At 32.6% G+C, this 19,602-nt stretch overlaps 1 protein-coding gene across 1 annotated transcript; it reads right to left on the minus strand.

Moving 5' to 3' along the window:
- Positions 1 to 17,365: 17,365 nt before the first annotated feature.
- On the minus strand, positions 17,366 to 19,274 carry LOC110627830 (cytochrome P450 CYP82D47). The gene is made up of 2 exons (XM_021774200.2): positions 18,301 to 19,274; positions 17,366 to 18,163 (listed from the first exon to the last, which is right to left on the minus strand). Exons 1-2 carry the CDS (start codon positions 19,234 to 19,236, stop codon positions 17,537 to 17,539), a joined length of 1,563 nt encoding a protein of 520 aa, XP_021629892.1. The 5' UTR covers positions 19,237 to 19,274; the 3' UTR covers positions 17,366 to 17,536.
- Positions 19,275 to 19,602: the final 328 nt, after the last annotated feature.

Genomic DNA, 19,602 nt, shown 5'->3' on the forward strand with positions numbered 1-19,602 from the left:
TAATAAATAGTAAGTTTTTTAAAATTTTTAAAAATATTTTAATGTATTTTATAAAATTAAAAGATGAATGAAATTTTTGATATTATAAAAATTAAATAATAAATTAGGTATATGGTACATCAATGATTTTCAACGGTCTATTTAATATTATGCAATGATCTCATGCGTTAATTAAAAAACTATATGCTCTTGTCTGCGGTAACAAATTGACAAATTTTTATAAATAATTAATTATATGTATTTCTAGAAATATTTAGATTATTTTGACATGAGTATTTAATAAATGGAAAATACTTTGTAGAACAATAATCTATAATAAATAGTGTGAGCACCATTTATTTTAAATTAAAAAAATTAATGGAATCAATTTAATTTTAAAATTCAGCTTGATTTTAAGGTAAAACCAATTTGATTCGATTTTAATTTTTAAAAATTTCATTTTAATCGATTTAGGTCGATTTTATAAGAGAAATATTTTGGTTGAACCAAATTCCTCTTTAAATATTAAGTTTTGATTTTTATATTTGGGTTAAATTCAGTCTAACTTCAGTCAATTCTCTCTCCTTCGCATTCGCAAGTCCCATGAGCCCGTAGCTAGTCAATTTTCTGTCTTTCACGAGTCGCGTTGACCTTCAGTCCTTCCTACATTCATTTTCACTCTCGTCTCGTCAATCGCTGCAGCCATTCAATCCTCTCTTTCGTGAGTCGCATCGGCCGTTGGTTCTTCCTTCCTCCATCCATAGTCATTCTCGTTTCACTAGCCGCTGCAGCCAGTCAGTCCTCTTTCTCTTATGAGTTGCATTAGCCATCGGTCCTTTCTTTCTCCATTCATAGTCACTTTCGTCTCGTCGATCGCGTAGTCGGTCACTGTTCACTGTCACTCCCAACCAACTCTCTACTTCACTTAGTCTCTCAATCCCGTGGATCTCCTTAGTCAATGACCAATCCATGATAAAGTCGCCTTCTCATCTACTACTCTGTCTTAGCCTTTCAGATAAATTTTATCTCTTGCAAAGAAATTTAATTTTAAGTTTTATTTGGAAAATATGCTCTGTACCAGTACCAGTACTGAAGGTACCGAATCAAAATTATATCACATATTCATCCTTCTATTTGAATAATTGCTTCCTCAATTGGTGTAGTAAAAAAAAAAAAAAAAACTACAAGAGTTGGTGACCTTTAGGTTTTATATAAAACTTTTCTCCCTCAATTGATCAAGTTATTGACAGAAAAATAAGTGAAAATTGGATGTAAAGACTGTTAATAAGAAATAAGTCAGATATATTTAATGAATTTTTCAAAATATAGATACAAATTTATAAATAATGACAATATCAAGAGATTAATATGTAAATATCTCTTGTGATTATTAAAAAAAAAAAAAATCAAATATACAAAGTGAATAGAAATCTTAGAAATTTCAAAGATATATTCAAAAGAAAAATCTCATGAAAAGCCATGACCAATAAAGACAACAACTTATTGATTATAATAAGCGTAAAGAAAAATTACTATTTAATGTTTGTTATATAAAAAACTTAGGGAGATTTACAATTTAGTCTTTAGGTATTGTCATTATTAACAAGTCAGACCCTGTATTTTTAGAAACATATTAAAACATTCTTATGTTTTTTTTCTGTCAACAAAATAGTCCTTTCGTCTCATTTTTCGTTAAAATTAGATAAGGAAGGAGAGAGAAAATTTTTAAAATTCAATTTTACCCTCAAATAAAATCCTTAATTTAGTCTTTGGATATTGTTATTATTAACAAGTTAGTCCTTACATTTTCAAAAATCTATTAAAACGTTTTTATCTTTTTTCATATCTATTAAAACGTTCTTATCGTTTCTTTTCGTCAATAAAATAGTCTCTATCTTTTCTCATATATATATATATTAAAACGTCTTTATCGTTTCTTTCCGTCAACGAAATAGTTCTTCCTCATCTTTCTTTCCGTCAACGAAATCGTCCATCCCTATATTTTTAGAAATCTATTAAAACGTCCTTATCGTTTCTTTTTGTCAACAAAATAGTCCCTATCTTTTCTCACATCTATTAAAACATCCTTATCGTTTCTTTTTGTCAACGAAATAGTCCCTCCTCCTCCTCCTCCTCCTCCTCCTCCTCCTCAAAAGAAGAAGAAGAAGAAGAAGAAGAAGGAGAAGAAAAAGAAGAGAACGAAGAAGAAGAAGAAGAAGAAGAAGAAGAAGAAGAAGAAGAAGAAGAAGAAGAAGAAGAAGAAGAAGAAGAAGAAGAAGAAGGAGAAGAAGAAGAAGAAGGAAAAGGAGAAGAAGAAGAAGAAGGAAAAGGAGAAGAAGAAGAAGAAGAGAAAGAAGATCGATTGAAATCGTGCGGCCTTAGCTTAGTTTGTCGAACTAAGTCGGCTTCTATCTGGGCTAAGCGTGTATTATTCTTGCTTTCTTCTTACTTGCCCTATCAATTATCTCAATCCAAGATCTTTTGCAGCGCTTAACAAAAATTGATCCGAGTGATATAGTAATTCCTTAGCAAGTTTTTGAGCTTTTTTAGCCCTGACAAGCTTCCGGGCGTTTTCCAGCCTTATCGAGCTTTCGTACATTCTGTAGCCTTGACAAGTTTCCGGACATTTTCCAACCCTATCGAATTTCTGAGCATTTTTCTAGTCTTGATCAATTTTCGGGCATTTTCCCATCCTGACTAGCCTTGACGAGCTTCTTCGCATTTTCCAGCCCTGGTGCGCTTCCGGGAAATTTCTTGCCCCAACTAGTCCTGACGATTTTCTGGTCATTTTCATCCTTGCGGACTTTACTCGCTTGCTTAGCAGTCTGTTCTGGCTTCGCCAATCGTAAAAAAGTCTTACTTGTCTACAATGGACCTTCTTCTTTCTAAAAAAGTTTTGGATTTTCGGGAGTAATTATAAGAGCAGTGACAAATGTATTGGAGACTTTCTGTGAAACAGGACCAATGCTTGAACGTGTGGCCTGGCTCATACCCGCCTTGTGGCCTGAGCATGAAATGCCTTAGAATCTCTTTATGAAACGGGTCTAATGCCCAGTTGGTTGGCTTGGCATATACCAGGCTTATGGTCTGGGAATAAGATGCCTTATAAATTTTTTGCAAAATGGGACCAACGCCCGGTCGATTGGCCTGGCATATACCAGCCTGGTGGCTTGGGCATAAGATGCTTTAGAATCTTTGTAAAATGGGATTAACACCCAGTTGGTCAACCTAACATATGCCCGCCTTGTGCTTAAGCATAAGATACTTTGTTTAGTGGGATTGATACCCAGTTAGTCGGCCTGGCGGAACCTGCCTTAAGGCTTGATATAAAATACTTTGATTAGTAAGACCAACACTCGGATTGTGGCCTAGCATAAGATGTTTTGGTTTATAGGACTGATGTCCAAATTGTGGCCTGGCAGAACCCACTTTGTGCCTGCTATAAATACATTTTTTAGCGGTACTAATACCTGGTCTTCTAGCCTAGTGAAACTCGCCTTTTGGTCTAACATAAGATGCCTTAATTAGTGGGAAAATAACGCTCAGATTGTGGGCTGGCAGAATCCACCTTTGTGGCCTATAGAACTCGCCTTTATGGCCTGACATAAGATGCCTTGATTTGTAGGATCGATGCTTGGATTGTGACCTAGTGGAATCTACCTTGTCGCTTGGCATAAATGCCTTTTTTATTGGGACTAACACCCGGTCTTTTGGTCTGGCGAAACTCGCCTAGTGACTTAGCATGAATGCCCTTTTCAGTAGGATTAATACTCGGTCTCCTAACTTGACAGAACCTGCTTTGTGGTCTGGCATAAGATTTCTTGATTTGTGGAACCAACGCGTGGATTGTGACCTAGCGAAACCCACCTTGTGGCCTGGCATAAGATGTATTGATTTGTGGGACCGATGCCCAGATCATGGCCTAGTGGAACTCACATTGTGACCCGACATAAATTTCTTTTTTAGTGGCACTAACACCTGATTTTCTGGCCTGATAGAACATGCCTTGTGGCCTGGCATGAATGCCTTGATTAGTGGGAGCGACGCCTAGATTGTAGCTTGGTATAAAATGTCTTGATTAGTGGGACCAGTGTTCAGATTGTGGCCTACCGGAACCCGCCTTATGGCCTGGCATAAATGCCTTGATTAGTAGGACTAATGCCTAGATTGTGGCCTGGCGAAACCTACCTTGTGACCTGGCATGAATACCTTTTTTAGTGGAACTAACACCTAATTTTTTGGCTGGTGAAATTCACCTTGTGGCTTGGCATAAGATGTCTTGATTAGTGGGACCAACGCCCGGATTGTGGCCTGGCAAAATCCACCTTGTGGCCTGGCATAAGATGCATTGATTTGTAGGACTGATGCCCGGATTGTGGCCTAGCAGAACCCGCCTTATGGTTTGACATGAATTCCTTGATTAGTGGGACCGACGCTTGGAACCCACCTTGTGGCCTAGTTTGAATGCTTTTTTTAGTGAAACTAACACTCGGTCTTCTGGCCTGACAGAATTGCCTTGTGACTTGGCATAATATGCCTTGATTAGTAGGACCAATGCTCGGATTGTGGCATGACGAAATCGGCCTTGTGGCCTGGCATAAGATGCATTGATTTGTGGGACCGATGCCTGGATTGTGGCCTAGCGAAATTTTCCTTGTGGCCTGATATGAATGCCTTGATTAGTGGAACCGACACCTAAATTGAAACAGCCCAGCCCAAACTGGCCCAAATAACTTTTGGACCCACTTTCCACTTGGCCCAAAATGGTTAACCCAAGTTATTTAGTAGTTTCGTGCTAGCTATTATAAATAATTTCAATTTTTCATCATCTTCCGATGTGGGATGGCTTCTGCACCGGAAGCAGACAACTGGCCGTTACAATAAGCATGGTGGCCCCATAACCCACAGTACCCGGGATCGAAACCTGGCTTTGATACCAATTGAAACAGCTCGGCCTAAATAACTTTTGGACCCACTTTCCACTTTGCCCAAAATGGTTAACCCAAGTTATTTAGTAGTTTCGTGCTAGCTATTATATACAATTTCAATCTTCCATCATCTTCCGATGTGGGACGACTTCCGCACCGGAAGCAAACAGCTGGCCATTACAAGATTATAGCCTGGCGAAACCCGTCTTGTGGTCTGGCATGAATGCCTGTTTTAGTGGGACTAAAACCTGGTTTTCTTGTCTGACAGAACCCGCCTTGTGGCCTGGCATAAAATTGCTTGATTAGTGGGACCAATGCCCATATTGTGACTTGGTGGAATCTACCTTGTGGCCTAACATAAGATGTCTTGATTTATGGGACCGATGCTCGAATTGTGTCATGGTAGAACTCATCTTGTGGCCCGGCATGAATGCCTTTATTAGTGGGACTAACATCCAGTCTTTTGGACTAGCGAAATCCGCCTTGTAACCTGGCATAAGATGTCTTGATTAGTGGAATCAACGCTCGAATTGTAGTCTGGCATAAGATGCCTTGATTTATGGGACCGACCTTTGGATTGTGGCCTGGTGGAACCTGTAACGACCCCAAAATGGATCGTCACCGGCGCTAGGAGTCAGGTCGGCTTAAGGCCGCCAGAACCCGTAGCAAGCCTGCTATACTCTCTGTGTACCTGTAAATCTCATACATGATCATACATTTTCTGTGAAAATAAAAACTATTTTCTGAACCAAGGCTTAACCTGTGCATGCACTATCTCTGTACTCTGTACTCCTGACTAGAGCTTGCTCTAGATGGGTTTACTCATACCTGTTAAGCTTGGTTTTTCACATATTCTGTAAAACATATACATATACAGATCATGTACACAACAAAAGATTTACAACACAAACATCACTAAGTCAAGCACAATTCTAACTTTATACACAACTGTTACAGCTCTTTAATATTACATGTCCACTATAGTCTATTACACAACTCTTTTCTCAAAAACTCTCCTTTAACCCTATTCATGCAACTATCTCCCAAAACCTCATAAAACCTTCAGAAAACATAAAAATAAGGTCAGGATCTTCACTTACCACTTGAAACCAAGAAGATGAACGATCCTAACGTGAAGTTTTGGAGCAACTCTCCTTCAAACTCTCCAAACTTCAAAATTCAAGTTTCTAACTCAAAACCTTCAAAATAACATAAAAATCAATCACATCTTTGCAAGATTTAATGAAAACATGAAGAAAACTCAAAAAGGACAGGGTCTCACCTCAGACAATGAAAGAAAAGCGGCAACACTTATCATTTCAACCGACTGAGGGCCTTTTATAGGTGACTGGCCAGACCACCTTTGGCGGCCACACGTGAAACCAAAAGCCATGTATGTTCGGCGGCCGAATGTCACCTTCGGCGGCCGAACCTGGCTTTTCTGCCTTGGTTCTTTTCACTTAAAAACTCATTTCCTTATGCTTTAAAACTATGAAATATATCAAAACATTTTAGAAAAACATAAATCTAACCCTTCTAGAGACTTTCGGCATCCTGGATTCCATCGGAAAGTAGAATTTCGATGCTGGACTCTAGCCGGGTATTACAGAACCCATCTTCTAGCCTGACATGAACACCTTTTTTAGTGAGACTAACACTCGGTCTTCTGGCCTTGCGGAACCTGCCTTGTGACTTGACATGAATGCCTTGATTAGTGGGACCGACGTCCGGATTGTGGTTTGGCGTAACCTGCCTTGTAACCTAGCATGAATGCCTTTTATAGTGGGACTAACTCTCAGTCTTCTGGTCTGGCATAATTCACTTTACGACTTAGGAATGAAATGGCTTAGAGGAATTTCTATATGGGATTAACATCCAATTGTTGAGCTTGGCGGATATCTGCCTTGTGGCTTGGACATCAAATAATATGGCCGGCTAATTGATAATCCAACAATAGTGTGGCCGGCTAATTGATAAGGGATCTCGCCGGCTTAGTTGGTTGGAGATCCTATGGTTATAGGCATAATGGGAGTTTGTTGTATTGTGTCTGCTAATGGTAATTTTATGTGAAGATCCGACCTTTTTAGGGCGGGCGGGCGAGCGAATTTTGATAAAAGACCATAAACTACAGTATCCCGTCTTCTTCTCCATAGATGGGATCACATATTGGTTGACCAGATTCCTACTACATAATTCTATCTCGTGATGATAATTCTTAATCTACTCTAAACGATTATTGTGAAAATATCGAATATAAATAATATATATTAAAATGTTTATTAAATATTTATATTTAATATTATATTTTTTTTATATTTTAAAAAAAATTATATTCTATTAATAATATTTTAAATATAATGAAATATTATAAGTTTTAAATCATAAAATTTTATTTTTTTATATTTTAAATTATTATTAATAATTTATGATATTATATAAAAGTAAAAATAAATAATAAATAATAAAATTAATAAAAATATATATTTAAGAATTATTTTATTAGTTAAATATAATTTTAAAAATTATATTATAATTTATTATTAAATTTTCAAAATCAATTTAATGTTTTCATTATAATAATAAAAATTTAATTTTACTATCTAAAATTTAAAATTTAAAGTGTTAGATAAATGTGAATTATTATAAATATTCAAAATTTTTATTCAATATCTCTATTTTTAATTAATTTATATATATTTATTATTTTAAATTAAATAACATATTTATTATAAAATATCTATAATTATTAATATAAAAAAAATTTATTACTGTTTAAATATAAATAATATATTTAATAATTAAATCGTTTATTTTTAAATTTTAATTTAAAAATTTATTAAAATTATATACAAACATAAATATTTAGTGAATTTATTTAAAATTTAAATATTTAAATTGAAATATAAAATAATCCAAAGGTTAGCTCAATTGATATATATGTATATATATGCGCCTCCTAGAAGAAAAAAAAAAAAAAAAAAAAAAAGGAATTCATGCATCTCGATTATATTTTTCTAGCATCGTGGACCGCTTCAATTAAAAACCTAGCTAACAGTAAATGGTCAATGTGAACAAATGTTTATTAATGTAAAGCTTTTTAATAAAATATTTTTTTTAGGAGTGTACAACTCTGATAAGTAACTCTCTAGTCAACCATTCTTTTAATAATTACAGGAATGCAGAAGAATAAACTCTTTATATGATTATTTTCAAAAGGCAAATTATTGTAAATTATTAAAAGAAAAAGAAAAACAAACAGTCTTGTGTTATGTATACGCGTGCAATAAGTGAGATGACATGTGTAAAGTTAAAGTTTTAATTAATATTAATTGTTGGCTTCATCATTCTTTAGTAAAATAATAAAATTTAACTTTGTTATCAAGAAATCCATTAAGCTGTATGGATTCTTTGCATGCTTGTGGTACGTACCACATAATTATATCATCATTATATATAATTTGACAAAAATTCATTTATTTTATTAATTACAATATAAAATAAAACCATAGAAAAATATAATTATTTTATTACAAGAAGCCCGCCATATAATTATTTAACTTAAATTGATTCTAGAGAGTCTTCCACCAAATAAAAAAACTTGAAAAACCGATAAACACAGATTTATAAGTATAAGGGCTTAAAAATCAGGTGGCTCTAGTATGAGGATAAAGAAAAAGAGTATATTCCAGCATTTTTATTTGTGTAAGACATAGAGAACATATAGAAGAAGTTTGTGTGACACATGAAAATAAATCATGCATTACAGGGATTGCATTATGAAGTAAATGCCAAAGAAAAATTTTAAGTTTAGGCTGCACCTGAAGAGGCTATATCTTTTGCCAAATCAACTTCGTGAGAATAGTCGAAGAGGAGGATACGCATAGAAGCCTGGATAGAGCATCATTGGATGAGATACTTGTAACCTGATTTGACACTATACAGTCCATTCTGCTCAAAATTCCAAACTAAAGAATTTAGAGTACACATAGGAACTACTGAAATAGAGAGAATAATCCTAGCAGGAGATGAAGGAAAAAGGTAATGCACCAACTGATGATTCCAATCCATACTATTCTGATCCACCAAATTTGCTACTAAATTAACATGAAGAGGGCAATGAGGCAGTTTGACAACATGAAAATTAGCCACACCAAGATCTACGGATCATCCCAAATAAGAGTACGACAACCATCTCTAATATTCATCCGGACGCCTTCCTTAAGCACATATCTACTAGCCAAAATTCCTTGCCAAACCCAAGAACTTCAACTTCTAATTTGTTCATCCCATATAGAAGAGTGTGGAAAGCATAAACCTTTAAGAAGTCGAGCGCACAGGCTGGATGGATTCTAGACAAGGCGCCAACATTGCTTAGCTAAGCATACAAGATTAAAATTTTCAAAGTCCTTCAATTCCATACCTCCATAAAATTTAGATAGATATGATTCTACCAGTTAAGCCAATGCATTTTTTTATTCTCTCCATCTCCTCTCCACTAGAAGTTGGCTAAAATACTATTCAACTTAGTAAATAATTACTTAGGATACCGAAAAAGAGACATAGAATAAAATGGGATAGCTGTAAGAATTGATTGAATCAAAATAGCTCTACTGGCCTGAGATAAAAGCTTTTGTTTCTACGCTTGAGTTTTAGAATGAATGTGATCCTCAATCCAATGCAAAGGCTTGCTATTTAGATTTACCCAATATTACAGGTAAATCCAAATACTTATCACCCTAGCGCATTTGCTGCATATGAAAAAGCTACAAAATCTCTTATTTCAAAGGAGAGGGAATCATCCAGCTAAAATAAATACAGGACTTAGAGAAATTAATACATTGATCAGATGCTGAAGAGTAGTCCTTAAGAAGTTGCAGCAAATGACTAGCCTCATATCTTGATGCTCTAGCAAAAGAGTAAAGTATCATCAACAAATAGAACATTAGTAATGCTTAGAGCAAATGAGAAATCCATAAGCCTTGAAGTCGACCATCATCCCTAGCAGCTTCAAGCAAATTGGAAAGAGCCTAAGATACAAACAAAAATAAATATGGAGATGAAGGATCCCCTTGTTTGAGTCCTCTGAAAGGAGAGAAAGGTATTGTAGGAATTCTATTAATAAGAACAGAATATCAAACTATAGTAATACATTGCATTAACAAGTGCACCCATTATTCAATAAAACCCATTGCAGCAAGACCTGTCATAAAAAAAGACACTCCACTTTATCATAAGCCTTGTACATATCTAGTTTAAGTGCCATGGCATGGGTTTTTCTACATGAAGTCATCATATGCTAAAAAGCTTCATGAGTAATAATAATATTATGTTAGATGGCACGAGACGGAATGAAAGTAGTTTGGTTTAGTAAGATTAGAGAATTCATCCACAGTTTCAAATGATTAAACAAGGTCTTAGAGATGACCTTATAAAAAAAATTGCAAAGAGTAATAGGTTTGTATTGAGCCAAAGTAATCGGATTAAAATACTTTGGAATGAGAACAATATTGGTTCTATTTATTTCCTTCAATAGATAACCTTGTGAATAAAAGCTATGAACCATATTACACAATTCAGATCCAAGTAAATCCCAATTACTTTGATAAAACCAACCTGAGAAGCCGTCAAGACTAAGAGCCTTAGTACCACCCATATCAAAACTCCCTTCTTAATCTCATCATTTGAGAGTGGCGCTAAAAGTATAGCATTAATTTCATTAGTGACTAACCGAGTATTAAGACTTACCACAGTTTCACTATCGATAGTATATGCTGTCGTATAAAGCTACTGAATCCTTAAATCACATTCTGCTGCCTCCATTGAGTAGTGGTCATATGGAAGAATTTAGAATTATGATCTTCTTCCTGCAACCATTGCACCTGAGATTATTGTTTCCAGTGAAGCTCATCACGTTGCTGTAAGTCTTGGAGTTCTAATATTAATGAGGACTCAAGAGTCGCATTATGAGCATCAAAAAGTTTAGAATAAAGATCCTTCAATTGGTGTTGAATAGACTGCATCCTTAAAGAAATACTTTTAAAAAATGTTCTATGCTGTCAGCTCAAGTGGGTTCTATTGACCTTGAATTGCTGCAAAAAGGAAAACATTAAAGAACTACAAATAGGTGTGCGCCAAGCGGTAGAAACAATTTTAGAATATTGAGGATGCAGAAAAAACTTTGCTTCAAAATGAAATGAAAAGGTATGCTTGGTTGGAAGAGGATTTAACAACAGTAGCAAAGGCCTATAATCTAATTCCACCAAAGATTCATGTACAAGATGAGCCTGCGGAAAACGATCTCTCCACTTTGTTGAAACTATTACCCTGTCCAATTTTTATCAAATAACCTAATCTCTGAAATGCTAGAAGCTTTCCCAAATCAATGAACATCTTTATTATTTAAATTTGAGTTTCCATCCTCCATGGTTTATGGTTTATTATATTAGTCTAGTAGTCGGAGAATGCCTATCACCCTTTCCAAATCCAGCTACTTGAACCTTGAGTATGAGTTCTAGTTCAAGACAGTTCCAGTCCATCGATTGTTAGTTCTCTTGAGACCATGAATCTATGTGAACGGATCCAAACTGGTGACGAGTAATTTTTTTTTTATTGATAGTTTAAGGTTGACCTAATTTGTTTATTTATTTATGTGGATGATATTATTTTCACTCAAAGTAATACTGCGCTGACACCGCTGCCTCCATTGCCATCCACTTCCTCGCCAGATGCAACCACACGTCAGCGTTTGCAGATGATATGAGTTATGATGATGAGGAGGTGAAGAAGAAGAGAAAGAAGAAAAAGAAGAAGAAGAAGAAGAAGGAGAAGAAAAAGAAGAAGAAGAAGAAGAAGAAGGAGAAGAAGGAGAATAAGAAGAAGAAGAAAAAGAAGAAAAAGAAGAAAAAAAAGAAAAAGAAGCAAAAGAAGAAGGAGGAGAAGAAGGAGAAGAAGAAGCAGAAGCAGAAGAAGAAACAGGAGGAAGAACTGATGAAGAAGAAAAGGAAGGAGGAGGAGGAGGAAGAGGAGGAGGAGAAAAATAATGGAAGGTAATTTAGTCTTTTATTATATTTTTAACGGCAAAAATAGAAGGAAGGACTATTTTGTTGACGGAGAGAAAAGATAATGACGTTTTAATAGGTTTCTAAAAATACAGGGACTGACTTATTAATAATGGGAATACTCAGGGACTAAATTGTAAATCTTTCAAAAACTTATTAATTATTTTTTTAAATTTAAAAATATATTAAAATATATTTAAAATTTTAAAAAGTCCATTAATTAAATATTTTCTTAAACTTCAATAATTAAAAAAAAATTAAAATATTTTTAATTATTTTATTTTTTTTGAATCAATTTTTAATTATTTTAGTTATCCACTTAATAAAGAGAATGGTAATTCTAAAAAGGAATTTTACACCCTTTCATTTTATGTTAAAAATAACCTCATTAACTTAAAATTCTAAAGATATAAAGTAACTAGTAATTTTTTTTTTATAATAACTAGTAAATTTTTTAAAAATTTTAAAAATATTTTAATATATTTATAAAATTAAAAGATGAATGAAATTTTTGATATTATAAAAATTAAATAATAAATTAGGTGTATGGTACATCAATTATTTTCAACAGTCTATTTAATATTATGCAATGATCTCATACGTTAATTAAAAAACTATATAACAATGTTTTATCTCTTGTCAGCGGTAATAAATTGTCAAATTTTTATAAATAATTAATTATATGTATTTCTAGAGATATTTAGATTATTTTGACCTGAGTATTTAATAAATGGAAATACTTTGTGGAACAATAATAAGGGTGAGTACTATTTAATTTGAATTGAAAAAATTAATTGAATCGATTTAATTTTAGAATTCAGCTTAATTTTAAGGTAAAATTAATTCGATTTAATTCGATTTTAAATTTTAAAATTTTCATTTTGATCGATTTGGTTCGATTTTAAAGGAGAAATATTTTGATTGAACTAAATTTCTCTTCAAATGTTGCATTTTGATTTTTATATTTAGGTTAAATTCAGTCTTGAGAAATTCAATTCAGATATTCAGTGAAACCGAATCCTCTCCTTAGCGTTCGCAGTCGCATCAACCCGTAGCCAGTCAATCCTCTCTCACAATTCGTGTTGGTCGTTAGTCATTGATCCTTTCTTCCTCCATCCATTATCACTTTCGTTTCGTGAATCACTACAGCCATTCAATCCTCTATTGTGAGTCGCGTTGATCATTGGTTCTTCCTTCCTCCATTCATAGTCACTCTCGTCTCACTGGTCGCTACAGCTAGTCAATTTTCTCTCTCTTGCGAGTCGCGTTAGCCCTCCAGTCCTTCCATCCTATATCCATAATCACTGTTGTCTCGCCGATCGCCACAGGTCACTGCTCACTATCACTCCCAACCAGCTCTCTACTTCACTTGGTCTCTCAATATGCTGGGTCTCCTTAGTCAACGACCAATTCACGATAAAGTCGTCTGCTCATCTACTGCTCTGTCTCAGCCTCTCAGGTAAACTTTATCTCTTAATTTGGTTACAAAGAAATTTAATTTCAAGTTTTATTTGGAAAATATGCTCTGTACCAGTACCGAAGGTACCAAATCAAAATTATATCACATAAAAATATAGATGATTAATAAAGAGGTGAACAATTTAGAGTCTGGTTCTCTATCACATAAAAATGAAAGTCGAATAATTATATTTTATTAATATTAGAGAGTATAGAGTGCTCTCTGCCTCACTTATTTATTAATGAAGTTATTTCTAAGTTCGATAACTAGGCTGCATGAGGTGATTAATGATATATGTAGTCAATTAACTATTGGCATGAATTATTTAAGCATTACATGATTTGAGCATTATATGATTTGAAATGTTTTAGTTGGTAAGGAGGTTTTAGTTGAGTTTACATGATTTGAAATGTTTTAGTTGAGTACTCTTGCTTGTGTTTTATAATTTGTAATTTTTTAATTTGTGTTTAAGTATTTATAAATTTAATTTATACTGAACTATTTTATTTAAAGATGACAATGTAAGAGGAGTAGCACATAATGTACCTCCAATTACTTCAACCCAAACTAAAACGGGAGAAACTACATCTAAAATAAAAAAGAAGAGCATGAAGTCAAAATCAACTGTTTGGGATCACTTTACCAAGTTTATTGATAACACCGGTGTACAAAAGGTAAGTGTAATTATTGTGATAAAGAGTTTTTTCTGATCCGAAAATGAATAACTACTTCACTTACATCACATGTCTGCATGCATGAAAAACCCTGATAATATAACTACAAGGCAATCTCAATTGTCTTTACAACCTATTTGTAGTACTCAAGAGGGAGGGACCCCAATTAGGTTCATTAAGTACATAGTATTTTGATCAAGTGGTTTCGAGATAGAAACTAACTAAGATGATTATTGTTGATGGGGTTCTATTTATATTTATAGGAGGGGAAGGGTTTAAAGAATGGGTTGAATACACACAACTTAAGTTTTGAATACTATCCCGTTGGACAATATCAAGAGATTATTATGACTTGTATTTAGAGAAAGAAAAAATTTAAAAAAAATTTAGAGAACTAGTCAAAGGGTTTTGTATTACTATAGATACATGAATCTCATTGCAAAGAATTAATTATATGTGTGTCACTGCATATTATATTGATGATAATTACATACTAAAAAAGAAAATTATTAATATTTATCCTATTACAGATCATAGAGGTGATGACATAGGCATGACAATTGAAAGTTACTTACTTAATTGGAGAATTAAGAGAGTTTTTATAATAAATGTAGATAATGATAACTCAAATAGTGTTGTAATTTTCTATTTAAAAAAGAGAATCAATAGTTGGGGGTTTTACATTTTAAATTGTAAATATTTTCATATGAAATGTATTATTCACATAACCAACTTAGTTGTTGTTGATGGAATGAAGGATAATGCCTAATATATATTATAGACTATACACTATATTTCACTTTCGCGAATCCAACTATATATTTTAAAAAATATTTTGAAAATCAATGGACTTAATTAATTTTTTTATAACATAATGATTAAATAATAATTTTTTATGCATTTACTTTTCATTTGTACTTCATGGACAGTATGACATTGTTTAGGTAAAATTTATTTTGGTAGTTTTTTTTTTTTAAAATGAAAATCAGAAATTGGGAGAATAGAATCTAAAACTTCTCATATTTATTTCTGTGAGTGCTATTTTGATAGTTGTTCTAGTATGAGGCAATTAAATGGTTTATACTTATCCACCGAATAAGATGTATTGAATTGAATTGATTTGTGGTTGTGAACTTAAATAACTGATTTCATAATAAATGAGACTGGTTTGATTCCAAATTTAATTCAAACCAACCATTCAATACCCTTACTTCTCCTTCTTCTTTTGCTTTTTGTCTTTCGCATTTTTTTTTTATTTTCTTTCTATTCTTCTTTCTATTTATTTTTCATATTTTTTTTTCATTAACTTTGGATTACTTTTACTATTTTTTATATTTCTATATAAAATTATCAAAATAAATATCATTTATATTTTATCTTATTAAAAATTTAATTAAAATATGCATTGAATATATGCATCATCATGTTGCATTCTTAGTGCATGCTGCATGGCGCTATAGTATCATAGATCCTTGGCATTGCAAGACTCATAAGTTTCTATTGATTTTTGGTTGTACAAAGATTGATTTCATGAGAAAATTTTTTACGATACACTCATTTCATGTAATACTCGCACATAATTTAAAGTTAAAAAGAAATTTTATATAAAATATGTTGAAACCTACATATTAATATAAAATTCTAATTATTCATTGATTGGGTACAAGATCTAGACTACCACCTCATCGTCAAGGCAAATTATTAGATATCTAGACTATCACCTTATCGTGCATAAGATGCATCAAACCAATGATTATTATTGACTTGAAATTAAAACTTAATAATTTTTATTTTTTTAACTTCTATTTAAAAATGGAAATTATAGTAGTGATGTATAGAAATTGATAATTTGTCGGTATTTTCGGATACTCAATTCGATTCAACTCTAATAAATGAATTTGTATAGTTATAATCGAATTTAGTATGAATTTAAATTTAAAAAATAATATAACATCGATTCAAATTTGAAAAATAATATTCAGATTGAGATCGAATTTGAATTTTATTTATAAGATATTCAATACTCGAATTCATTTATATAAATAATTAATTTAATATAAAAAAAATATATTTTATAATAATTTTTATAAATTTTTTATATATTTTTATTTAAAAATTAAAATTTTAATATTTTTATAAATATTAAATTATTTAAATAAAAAATATTAATAAAAAATATTTTTCATATAAATTATTAATTAAAATATATAAGACTAAAAACGTTAAGATTTTATTTAGATAATGATAATTAAAATTAGGATGGATTCAGTTAGTTTGTATCAACTGTTAATTAAAATTGGGAGAAGTTTAAATATTATTAATATGAATCAGGTTTAACTAATATAATTTTTGTTAAATATTTAATATTTTTTAATTAAAAATTAAAAGAAATAGAATATAAAATCTCTTAAATTTATTTAAATACACTTTCTGCCGTAAATTTTCAATTTATTTATATTTTTAGATTTAATAAATATTTTTTTATTTTTTTTATTTTTTATCAAATATGTTATAACGTAGCATCTCAGATATTATTAGTTTCCAGTACTATCTTAGTACGATGAAGCTATGCTTAAAATACTCAATAATTTTCTAAAATTCTTGCTTTATAGTAGATTAAATTTTACCATGGATTATTTTTAATTTTTTAAAGGGAGACATGAAATTTTCTTATTCTTTTACACAACACTATATCCTACACGAAAAATTATTAAACGAAAAATTATTAAAATTTAAGTGCTACATTAAATCAATAATATTAATATAAATAATTTAAAAATTAAAATTTAATGAATTAAAATTAAATTTTTGCCTTTATGTAAAGGCAACTTTTAGTAGTGATATAAATTTTTTAGTGGGTAATCTTTATTTTTTTTAATTACATATATTAAAATTATCTTTTTAAATGAGGCATATAATTCAGTACACCACACTTCAACGATGAAGTGATACAATGGAGCGCTCAATAATGCCGTGAATGATCTCTCACCCTACACATCTTGACCATTTATGTTCCTATTATTCAAAGAAGATGACACACGGCCCCCACAAGGCTGACTGTTCTGGTGGATTGGATCCTCTACCTATTAACCACACGCTTTTCGTCTAGACATTAAAATATCAATATCATTTTCAAATTAACATGCTAATATATTACAATAATTGAAAAAAGAAAAAAAAGTGATGAATTTGATGATGGTCCATCTTATACAATTTCTTTCACAGAAATTGTATTTTAAATTTTTAAATATATATCTATACTATATAATAAATTATTAATTATATAAATATCTTAAAAATAAAGAAATAACATAATACATATTTTTATTCCTCATTTTATCAGCCACTCCAACAACAGCTATCAGCTGTATTCATCCATTATATCTAACACACTCTAAATAATGACCAAACTTTATTATGAAATAGTTATCTTCTAGCTTAATATTGGTAAAACTCAGGAGCGAGACGAGGACTGACCATAACTTCCAGAGGAGTTACATTAGACAAGGTGAGATTCAAACTTTCAGTCATGTCCACAGGTTCATTGTTTGGTGTTGTGAAATTAAATCCTTGAAGCAGCTTAGCCATTCCAAGCAGTATCACTTGCATAGCAAAATTGAGACCTGGACAAGACCTTCTACCCGAACCAAATGGTATGAGCTCGAAATTCTGACCCAAAATGTCTACTCCTGCATGGGTTGTCAGAAATCTATCAGGCTTGAACTCCTCAGGATTCGTCCATATACTCGGGTCTCGGTGCAACTTCCACAAATTTGTCAAAAGACGAGTACCCTTCGGAATATGGTATCCGAAAAGGGTGCAATCTTCCATTGATTCTCGAGGAACTCCCATGGGCACTGTTGGGTATAATCTCAGTGTTTCTTTCGTGATTGCTTTAAGGTACACTAAGTTTTCGATGTCGGATTCCTCTACAGGTCTTTCCCTCCCAATTTTCTGATCTATTTCCTCTTGGGCAAGCTCCAGTTCTCTCCTGTTGTTCAACAAATTAGCCAACATCCATGTCATGGTGAGGGCTGTTGTATCAAACCCAGCGAATATAAGAGTCTGCACAATTTAATTCAACTGTTAATAGCATGAAAAGCTAATATTTTATCATTTCCTAAAAAAATATTGTACTTTAAGATATCTAGCGTTGCAAGATTTAAAAAATGATTCTTTTGTTTAAAAAAGTAAAAGTTTACCTGTATCGTTGCTTTGATAACAATTTCCCGGGAATGGCCGAACGTGGAATCGTCCTTAACTGAATTGAGCAAAACATCTATGAAATCGCGATTGGTCTGCGCCCCACCGTTAAGCCTTCTCAACTCATGTTCTTGAACCCAAACTTCCAAAATGGAATCTAATTCCTTGCTAACCTTCTTCATAGTTTTGACAGGACCAAAAAAATCTGTCCATCCTAGAAATGGAATCATGTCTGAAGGAACAAAAGCACCAGCAGCATACATGACGTCCCTCATGACTTGTCCAATGGGACGTCCCTTTTCATCATGTCCATTATTGTCACCTTCGAAGTATCGCTTCCCGGCCACCATTCTTGTCATTATATTCAGCACCAAATGTGCAAGCAATTCGCCAATGTTAACCTTGATTGGATTGCTCTTGTTTTCTTTGAATTTCTTGAACAAATCATTGACTAAATGACTCACTTCAGATGTTCGAACATCCTTGAACAACTTTAGCCTCTGTACGGAGAGGACCTCGACCATGGCGAGCTTACGCACGTCGCGCCAATAGGAATTGTAAGGCGTGAAACCAAAGGCTGCACCGTTGTAGGCTAGGTACTTTGCTAGTCTATTTGATGGGCGTGAAGCTAAGAACTTGTCATTTGTTGTGAAGAACTCTTTCAGTATATGTTGATTGCTGACCACCACTGTGCGGTGAATCCCCAGCTTGATGGAGAAGATAGGGCCATGTTTATCAGCTATATCACCCAAGATTCGGGCAAATGGTTTCCTGGCACCAAGCTGATGAAGGTGACCTATAATTGGTAGGGCACCAGGCACTTGTGGGGGTAAAGGCTGCCCCTTACTGCTATATTTCCTTGACCTCCATTGGTTATAGAGTAGGAGTAGAGCTACAACTCCTAGAATTGATATAAAATTTGAAGAGAAATCCATGATATGAGTCTGGACTCTCTGAAGGGAGGATTTGGTTGTGTGCTGTAGTTGAAGAACTGAGTGGAATTTATAGAGCTTCGTATTTTTTTTTTTTTTTTTGGTACTAACAGAGCTTCATAAAGTTACTCTTAGCAGGAAAAAAAGAAAAAGGAAAAACGCCGATCATTCGGAGTGGAAAAAAAATAGCTAAATCCAGTTTAATCCGAATTTAAAATGTAAATATATGGGTTCAATTCTTATATAAAATAATAAATTCGATCAGATTTAGACAAAAATTATTGGTAATTTTTATTTAAAATCACCAAATTTAAGTCATTTTTTATTATAATTAATAAACTTTAATTTATTTTAAAAAAATTATTAATA

Source organism: Manihot esculenta, chromosome 12, assembly GCF_001659605.2.
Source record: "Manihot esculenta cultivar AM560-2 chromosome 12, M.esculenta_v8, whole genome shotgun sequence".
NCBI lineage: Eukaryota > Viridiplantae > Streptophyta > Magnoliopsida > Malpighiales > Euphorbiaceae > Manihot > Manihot esculenta.

Coding starts and splice junctions, on each gene's coding strand:
- LOC110627830 (XM_021774200.2), bottom strand. CDS start 19,236: ATGGATTTCTCTTCAAATTTTATATCAATTCTAGGAGTTGTAGCTCTA. Junction 18,164..18,300: donor TTATCAAAGCAACGATACAG/GTAAACTTTTAC, acceptor TAAATTGTGCAG/ACTCTTATATTCGCTGGGTT.